This window comes from Vanessa atalanta, chromosome 12 (genome assembly GCF_905147765.1).
Source record: "Vanessa atalanta chromosome 12, ilVanAtal1.2, whole genome shotgun sequence".
Lineage (NCBI taxonomy): Eukaryota > Metazoa > Arthropoda > Insecta > Lepidoptera > Nymphalidae > Vanessa > Vanessa atalanta.
The window spans coordinates 11499763-11509891 of record NC_061882.1 but is presented as its reverse complement, the minus strand read 5'-3'; the positions used below and the strand labels follow the sequence as shown (position 1 = coordinate 11509891).

The 10129-nt window shown below is 32.9% G+C and overlaps 1 protein-coding gene across 1 annotated transcript; it reads right to left on the bottom strand.

Moving 5' to 3' along the window:
* Positions 1-2432: 2432 nt before the first annotated feature.
* LOC125067749 (BTB/POZ domain-containing protein 2-like) lies at positions 2433-6803 on the bottom strand. The gene is made up of 4 exons (XM_047676491.1): positions 5836-6803; positions 4428-4881; positions 3439-3585; positions 2433-3177 (listed from the first exon to the last, which is right to left on the bottom strand). Exons 1-4 carry the CDS (start codon positions 6594-6596, stop codon positions 3019-3021), a joined length of 1521 nt encoding a protein of 506 aa, XP_047532447.1. The 5' UTR covers positions 6597-6803; the 3' UTR covers positions 2433-3018.
* Between the last annotated feature and the right edge of the window lie 3326 nt (positions 6804-10129).

Sequence of the window (10129 nt, the reverse complement as noted above, 5' to 3'; positions counted from 1 at the left end):
GCGAAATACCAATAGGGAGCCTCCACACTCGGCGGGCAGGTCGCGGCGGACAAGTTAGCGGTTTGGCTGCTCAATGCGTAAGTACCCACGACAAGTCGAGGTCCCGCATTTGAACAGGAGTTCAGAGGGTTACGATGTTACGATACTTTTAGCAATATTGGTCAATACGAACTTGCAGGAGGCGGCGTAAGGTTACGCGTAAAATATAGTTTTGGATGCATCCACTGTCGGACTTGAGAAGTGGATGTGAGCTTGCAAATTACGGAATTCTCTGGCCCCCACGACCCAGCCGTTGTGTTCAGATACATAAAATGTATTCATATTCGACCTGGAAATATTACTATACAAAAGGTTTCACTTCGAAAAAGTTACGATATTTCAGATGAATTCGATGTGTAAATAAAATCATCGTAGAGAAGATTAATGAAGAACTTATCAAGGATATGTAAAATTTTGGAAATAAATATTTTTTAGGTTAAAACTTGATATTATTATAAGTATTCGTTTAACATACATGACTCAGAGATGAGGCAGAAGAAGCAGTTATATTAGTAAGTTTAGCTCTTTTGTGTTTTTAGGTAAAGACATACGTCCACTATAAAGCTTTTAAAATGTATGTGTAAATTAAAGAAAAACCGTCGTCTACGAATACTCGTAAACGCTCAACAGTTAAAGGCTACTGTATTAATGCGGAAAAACAAAATACTATGACGAGTAAGTTTTTATACATATTCTGTAATATAGAATCTCTTCAAATTTTAATTTCAATAGTATATTCTAACCTGAAGAGGACAAAGGCCTAATAAAAAAAAATTGACATCAAATGGAAGCGATATCATTGGTCGAGAACTCCAATAATCTAACTACTATGATATTTTGAACGTCGATGACACTGTTAACGGAAGTAAAATTAAAGTGGATATTAGTACTTAAATGGAATAGTATTGTATATATTGTTATTAATGAAGATATATTATTCAAGAACCGTTAGTATAATGCACAATATAGCTGAGCTATTAGTAAATCGGGTGGGTATAAATCTAAGGTTAATTTTTCCTTATTCCTTCTTCAATTGGAAGACTGTATTTATACACGTTAGACTAAATTCTTTACATTCATTATTTAAAGTTTATCTGTGCACAGTATCGTTTTTTTTTTTAATATAGAAATAAGTACATGGACAAAGAACACGACATCTTAGATCCTAGTGTTGTCAGCGCATTAAAGATATACAAATTAACAGTCTATAAATGTTTGAGAACAAGTGATTCGGACACAGTTTGGTGGATAGATATTTAGCAGTATAAAGTATTTCGACGCTAACAGGAAGATGTTTTCACACATATTAAATTCTGGTACTTGCCCGGGCTTTGAACCCGCAACCTTCGTCTTAAGTTTCGGATATAGTAAAGCTGCTTTTTCTTCCTCATCTAGTTACCCACATCGTACACGCAACACACTCCTACATCATTATGAAATTATAAATTCATTTGGGATTCGTATATCGTTATATTTTTTTCTATCACAGTTTGAGATCCGAACTTAATGTGACGTTAGATTTACTAATTATTTTATTACGATATTAGTCTAGTTAAAAAAAAAAAAAAAAACAATTATCGAAATGATCTGAAAATTCAAAAGAAAAGTATCGATATTATTTAAAACTAAATTATACAGATATTAAATATGTTATTGTTATTAACTATTCCGTTTTCACGTACACTATTCGCCGATTAACGCTCGGAGAAAACGCCCAAGATGAGCTATAAGTGATACTGGGAGTCGTAGTCTCCAAAACATGTTGCGAATATCTCGATGCATATTTATAAGTTTGAATAGTTAATAAGAATATTATGAAAGAGATAGGTTGCATTTAATAATGCGTCAAAAAAAAAAAAGAAAATTGTATTTATTATATTAAGGCCGGCGCACATCTGGGGAGTGTTCGCGCAGGTCTGACGCGTGCTATCTTGCGATATAGTTATTATTATGTGTTCAGAATGGAGTGGAACTTCCTTAAAGTTTTCATATGTGTAATTTGCACCTTCTTAATTTATTTATTTCATTAAATATGCCTATGCCTGATTGGAATTGAATTGTATAAACCTATTTTTGTCATCTCAATCAATAATTACTATTTTCAATCTATCTATTCTGGATAAAGTTAATTATTTATACAGTAAATCGATATTATAATTTCTCAAGTAGTGAAACGTTAGCAACGAATTTCTTAACTGATAATAACACAAACAAAGACTGGTGTTTTAGGGTGTTTGTATGTACGTATATAGTATATTAAACTGCGAGAAATAATTCTCGTTAATGAATTTTTAAAATTATATATTTTCCAAACATTGATAAATCATTCACTATGACTTTCTTGCCGGTTCTTCTCGGTAGAATCTACACTCCGAACCGGTGGTAGCTTTACTTAAAATAGTTTGTTAAATGACGATACAAAAGTGCTTCTAAAAGCCTTACTTGAATAAAGTATATTTTGATTTTGAATTTGATAATCACACAATATCTAATTTCTTAAATAAATTAGTATCTAACGCACAAAATGCGTCCTATCGTCTGTCGAGCATCGACGCGAGTTTGCCGACAGTCGACTCGCCGCTGGCCGGCGGACCGCAAGTGCTCAGCGCGTTTATACTTATATACATAGTCGATTATTATCTGTTAACTATCCTCTGCATTCCACCGGGTGTGCGTTGGGCCTTAATAATATATTTTTTAAATATGCAATTTGATCCTTTGATTTCATGTGTAATTTCAAAAAATGTAATATTATATTTATACATGTAGTACGATTACGATACGATTTTGAAATTCATAAATAATTTATCACAATTCGTTCATAGAACATATTTAAAATGTTTGAGCTCCGACGTAGTTAATTACATTCTCGTTTAGTAAGCGTACCAATTATTACCAGATCATGTAACAGCCTAGAATAGTTTATGATAAAATATGTTGCCATATTCAAAATAATTTTACTAGAAATACATTAATGTTCTAAATATAAAATATAATGGCGGGGATTTGACCATCCTCGACGGACGTTCCGTTGTTATTTCCCGCTGCGTATGAGAACTGGAATACGACCTTTTCGCCGTTGTTGCAGTCGACTGTCACACGCCTCAGGCCTCTTGTGCCGTAGTACGAATCTGTACCCTGAAAATAAAAATGTAATGACAGGGTTAAACTACTTCAGCGTTTTGATTATTATTATCAAGGAGCTGACGATTAATAAATATTATATAATATATTAAATATTCATGACAAATTATTAGTTAGATTTTACTTTCAATATAATGCGTATTTTTAAAAATAATGAAGTGTGATCAGTTCTTTATTACGTGACATGAACGATAAAGAATAACGTAATTAAGAACTGACCACACGTTTAATAGATTTTTCTTCTTCTAGTGTTACCTTTAGCTTAGCACTGGCAATGTATGACGTGTTTGGCAATATTTCCACTGGCTCCTTGAACATGGCGCGGAAGGTGTCGTCAGTTCCATCACAGCAGAAAGTGGTCGTGTTGGAACCGCAAACTTTCTTAGTGGCTAGGTGAATAATCTGGAATATAAGAAAATATTATTAAAATAAATATATAATAAAATTATACAAATATAAAAAGACTGTAGTGCCTCGGAGATGTTGTAAATTCATTCGTTCTACGCCTAAATTCTTCACGGTTCTATGTAGAACTATGGGGGTTAGCCGATATAGTTGCTCGCTAAGTTATATGACTAATTACAACTATGTTATAAAGATTAACAATTCTATCCCATGACGTCATGTGATGCCATCGCACATGCATGATATTCTTTGTGATTTAGTAACAGCAGATGTTGCACATTCAATATAAATCACTGTGTCCATTACACAGTTTCAAACTACAATGAAATAAAATAATCTTAAATGTATCCCAAGGAATAAATGATTGAGATTTTTGTTAGGCTCATGTCTCAACTACTTAACTGATTATCATTAAATACCTACCACCTACAAGTGTTGCATATCGATAGTTCACTATCGATAGTATCAATAGTATCGCTGCTACCAATAGTATTGCTTACAGGGACCTAACGATATTATCGATAGTATCGATAATATTGCCGTAATCAATAGTATTGCTCACGGAGAGCTATCGATAGTATCGATAGTATTGATCAAAACGATACTATCGATATCCTGAATATTTTTCGAGGTCAACTATCGATAGTCAAACTATCGATAGTTCTGCAACGCGTCCACCTGCCACCTCTACTCGTAAGCGGGCGAAGCCGCGTTTGCAAACTAGTATTTAATAAAATACATTCCTCGAACTGTTTGACAAACTTTTCATGCCTAGCTTGTCTTACTATTCCTTTTCATACATTTAAATAGAATCTTTTAATAATATTTTTAAGACTTACTTGCAAATGAACTTCATATTCAGTGGGTCCAAAGTAAGATCCGTACAGTCCAAAACCAACAACGAAAATTCTCTGATCAACAGTAAACCTTATCCTATCAGTTGTGCCGCTGTAACCCCACCGAGACTCAGTCTGGGAGAACCTATTCACCGTCAGTTCTTTTCCTGTCATACAGCATCTAGGTGTGTCTAGGAAACCAACATTAGGCTTTGGATTAACGGTAAAATAAAGGAAGAGTTGAACTATTTCTCTATCATCAAGTAGACCACTCTGTGCAGGACCCATTGCAAATTCTTCTACAGACATTAATGGGAAACGTATGGCGTGGAAAGCTCTTCCGAGAACCATTCTTTGGTTGTTAGGTGTGACCGGTAGTTGACGTCGTGTACATTCAGCCTCGGACCAGCGTAGAACCGCTGCGAATATTTTCGCCTCTCGTATGCGTAGAGTATCTCTGTAAATACAATAAATATTTGCAACATTATGCAACAGATTTTTGAGAAGATTTTAGTATATAATTATATTATATTTATCCTTAACTTTAGACTTGATGTGATAAGAGGGAATATTAAATATATAATATTCATGTACTATATAAAACAATTTGACTGTATGATTTCTTATTTTAACAAATGTCAATTATGTACTGTTTTTTGTTACATAATTTATATTTATAATATAAATATGTATTCAAATTGTTAAGTAAATACATGACTGAAAATATTTTAAAATTTTATTTAATTGTTAAAATAATTATTTATCTGATACACTGTTATTTATTTATTAGTTTTATAAAATTATTTGCAGTTATTTTATAATCAGATTATCAATGAGAATCAGGCAATGTCTATGGGTGGAGGTGACCATAAGCCATCAGATGGTCTATTCAACCATCCACTTATCTTAATAATAAGGACAAAAGCAATGTAATGCATCTTAACTTTGACACTCAAATTAAAATATTATAAAACATTACACATTTTGTGTACTGTACTATGTGCAGTTATAATAATATATTAAAAAATTGGCTGAATGATGACTAACAGTCGTCTAGAAATGAATGCTACTAAAATATGAGAGAAGTTCATCTTATTTTATGTAAACCATTTTTGAGATTAAATGTAAGAGTTAAGCCTACAACTAGGTAAATGAACTTCTCTATCTTCTTGAGGAGGTTTGGGATTTTTTTACCACACTTCTTTAAAACAGACTGGAGATTTCCTCACAATGTTTTTGGTTACTACTGAGCACTACTAAAACACACTAGGCCATTTGTCAGCTGTTTATAACAAAATCTATTGAGTTTTATTATGGTAAATATTTCAGTCTGTTATATTTTCAAATAAGTAAAATATAACATACTGAAATATTTATTTTTATGAAATGTCACAATTAAAATTTTAAATACCTTTCTAAAACTGCATTTAAAGTGTCTTGATCTATGTCGGTAAACCCTTCAGCATTCAAAGCATCGGTTGTGTTCTTGTCAATCATTTCCAAGCAGAGTGCAGCCAGCTGGGGCTCATCAAACAGCCTCGCTTGTGTCAAGAGCAAGAAGGCATTGTCTGTGCCAAGATTGCTCTTTAGAAAATCAACACAATGTTCCTCTAAAGCAGCTACAGCATACTTTTTTGCAGTGTACAAAGTTGTCATAACACTCTCTGGTCCGATTCTAACTTCATCCGAATAGAGGAATTTTAGTAAATGTAAGAATGCTGCCGGCTCAACATCAGGTAGTTCGACTTCATCAGATTTTGTAGCCAAAACACCATTGAACATCGCGTCAAACACTGCACTGCCGACGGAAAGTACAAACTTATGCGCCGGTATGACTTGCTGATTTGCATCTTTTCCTACAATGAAATGAACATCTGACAGTATTTCATTATTAAAAAGGAAAGACAATCGTTCCTTAACGGTCGTTTTTGTCGCTTGCCAGTTGTGCAGACGACAACCTGTGTTGTTTGTGGGCTGAAGGTTCTCTATTGCGGACGACGACGGCATAGGCTCGTTCGCGTGACCGTTTTCTTCGTCAATATGACTGCCTTGTCTTGATTGTTGATTAGATGGCAGCATATTTTGAGGAGGGTGTTCTTCGCCACTAGCACCTTCCTCGAGCCTTACGTTTAAAAGTCTATTCACAATATCATTCTTGGAACCAGAAGCCATAACTACAGTTCTGTATCGGACATATCACACAATCGCCGGTCGATTTAGATTACGCCGTCTACTTAAACACGAAGACGCAATTTTATTATTCGCTACATGAAATGAGGAAGTGAGGTAAATGGGAAATGCTAACAAATCGTAATTACTCTGGTATGTTTATGTATTCATTTAGTCGACTTTTCGACAAGATTTTCTCAATTTTTGACAAGTGCGATAACTAAAGTGACAAATGAAAGAGACAGGCGACAGCTGACTTAAAAATTGACATAACTATTCAATATTAACCAATTTTAATGTCGTGCTAAATCTGAGCACCTTAACATTATTAAAAAAATCTGAAATCAAATAAAAAATAACTATTGAATTATTTGTTTTCTTAAAACTTTAAATATGTATATATCTTTGTTTCAAATCTTATGAAAGCTTTTCTAACTTATTTTAATGGATCGTTTTTATGAAACTTTGCACATACATAGTTTTCGAGACAATACATTATGATAATTTTAAATTAATAATGAAGTTTTTAACTTTTATTACAATTTTCATTGAGTTTGGCTCATTCGGTTGTTATTGACATTAATTTCATTACATACATTTATATATATGAAAAATATATATATTTTTTGGTTCGACTTTTATTTGTGCCAAGAGGCGAAAATATTTATAATTTTGTGAGAATGTGATACTCATAACATAAGCGTTAAAAGTATATGGTATTACAATATTATTATGATATTAAAATACATTAATTAGTGAGTTTACGGATGAACGAATAAAACGATATCCTCCTTCTTTGGTATATTGAGTATTTGTAAACAAATACTGAAAAATATAAGCGTATAAAGCTTAAGCGTTTCTTTCGCCGGTTCTTTTTACTAAGACTTTGCTGTCTGTCCCTCTGTCTGTCACCAAGCTGTATCTCAAGAACCACGATAGCTAGACATTTGAAATTTTCACAAATTATGTATTTCTGTTGTACATTATACTTACTTTCACTTGGTGGTAGGGCTTTGTGCAAGCCCGTCTGGGTAGGTACCACCCACTCATCAGATATTCTACCGCCAAAAAGCAGTACTTAGTATTTTTGTGTTCGGGTTTGAGGGGCGAGTGAGCCAGTGTAACTACAGGCACAAGGGACATAACATCTTAGTTTCCAAGGTTGGTAGCGCATTGGTGATGTAAGGAATGGTTAATATTTCTTACAGCGCCATTGTCTATGGGTGGTAGTGACTACTTACCATCAGATGACCTATTTGCTGTGATATCATAAAAAAAAAAAAAAACAAAAAATAATAATACTAAAAACAAAATAAAATAAATATCTAAGAGGGGCTCCTATACAACAAACGTGATTATTTGTGAAGGGAAATGGGGTAGGTATAATAAGACACGTCTGCACTGTTTGACAATGTTTTTAATAATGAATATTAAATAATCAAGTAAAGCTGTTCGTTGATTGAATGAGTGGTGAGCGAATGTGAATGAGTGAAAGATTGAATAATATAATGAAAGAGAAATCTATTATGTATAGAGGCTTGAATTTTTGTATATTCCAACAGTCCCCCTCAAAAATACAAGTTAATATAATATAACAATACCATAACATAATTTCTTTCATTACTCATTTTTACAAATAAAATACTAACTATTTAGTTACATAAACCATAGTTTTATTTATTAAATAAACTCATTCCTTCATTTACTTGATTAACACAAAACATGAATTATTTTTCAAAACAAATTTAAATTCTTTCTTAATTCTATAAATCTCTTGGAGGGTATCGCTTTTGTGAACATGTCAGCTAGTTGATTTCCTGTGGAAATAGGTTCTAGCTTTATTATTTGATTAGCGATTTGTTCCCTAATAAAATGATATTTTATATCTATGTGCTTAGATTTTTTGTGATTTGTGGGGTTATTGGCAATACATATACAACTATTATTGTCTTCAAATATTACAATAGGCTCTGTTATTTGTATAGAAATACTATTTAACAATGACCTTATCCAGACTGCTTCTCTCACAGCCTCAAAGAGAGCCATGTATTCAGCTTCCGTTGAAGAGACGGCGACAGTATTTTGTTTTCGTGTGGTCCACGAAATTGTACAATTATTAAAGGCCTTAAACAAATAGCCAGTTGTACTTTTTCTGTCGTTCTCGTCACCTCCCCAGTCGGAATCTGCATACCCACTTATTATCTCTTTATATTCAGATTTTTTATAAACCAATTTTAAATTAATTGTACCTTTAATGTATCGTAAGAGATGTTTTAAATATTTCCACAACTCTTCGTTATTTTTAGATTGATATCTACTTAATATATTAATACAAGCACAAATATCTGGCCTTGTGCAAAGCATTGCATACATAAGGCATCCTATAACATTTTTACAAGGTGCATCATAGTGAGTGTCTGAATTTAAAGCTACAAAATTGATTTTAGAAGGAAAAGGTGAATTCGATGGATTACAATCTTTCATAGAAAATTTATTTAGAACATTTTGCAAATATGTTGTTTGATCTAAAGAAATTGTATTAGTTGTTCTTTGAATTCTAATACCAAGAAATAGTTTTAAGTCCTTCAAATCAGTCATTTGAAATTTTTGCATTAAACTGTTTTTAAACGCTTGTAATAAATTACTATTTTTAGTAGTAATAATTAAATCATCAACGTACAGAACTATATACACGTTTTTATCTATACAATTTTTATCTAATATGTACAGACAAGGATCTAATTCAGAGTTCTTAAAACCCATTTCCTTGAGAATGAGATCGAACCGTGCATACCAACACCTGGACGACTGCTTTAGGCCATATAATGTTTTATTCAATTTACAAACCTGGTTATTACTTGCTAAAATACCTTCCGGTACTTCCATATAAATATTTTCTTTCAATATACCATTTAGAAACGCGGTTTTAACGTCCATGTGGTGTAAATGTAAATCAAACTGATTTGCCAGTGCTAATATAAATCTAAAAGTAGTTATCCGAGCCACTGGTGCGAACGTTTCGTGATAGTCTTGTAAATACTCTTGAGTGAAACCTCGAGCAACCAACCGAGCTTTATAACGTGTAGGTTCACCAAATTCATTATTTTTAATTGTAAATACCCACTTGCAACTTATAATATTAACATTTTTCGGTCTAATAACTAATGTCCACGTTTGGTTGCTTCGAAGCGACTCAATTTCATCCTGTATAGCGTTCAACCACTTATCAGAATCGTGCCTATCGAAGATATTCTTATATGATGTAGGTAAAGATTGCGTATCATTAAAAAGAGATAAAAATAAATCAGGATCGTGCATTTGCTTATAATTCTTTGGGGGTAATTCTCGAATTCTTTCGCTACGTCTTAAATTAGTGGTATTCGATGAACCGTCCAACGAATTGTCATTAAAAGAATCTTGTTGTTGATCTATTTTTAGCTTTGCCGAATCAATTTCGGGCTTACTAAATTTTGAAAGGGTTTCAATGTTGTCACTACTGCTACGTGTAGGGCGTGATTTTTCAAAGTTTAACTCGT

Bases quoted from the DNA above. Each gene is read 5' to 3' on its own strand.
- LOC125067749 (XM_047676491.1), bottom strand. From the start codon at position 6,596: ATGGCTTCTGGTTCCAAGAATGATATTGTGAATAGACTTTTAAACGTA. The intron at 3,586-4,427 runs GTAAGTCTTAAA...CTTATATTCCAG, and splicing joins AATATGAAGTTCATTTGCAA to ATTATTCACCTAGCCACTAA. The intron at 3,178-3,438 runs GTAACACTAGAA...TTTTATTTTCAG, and splicing joins TTGCCAGTGCTAAGCTAAAG to GGTACAGATTCGTACTACGG.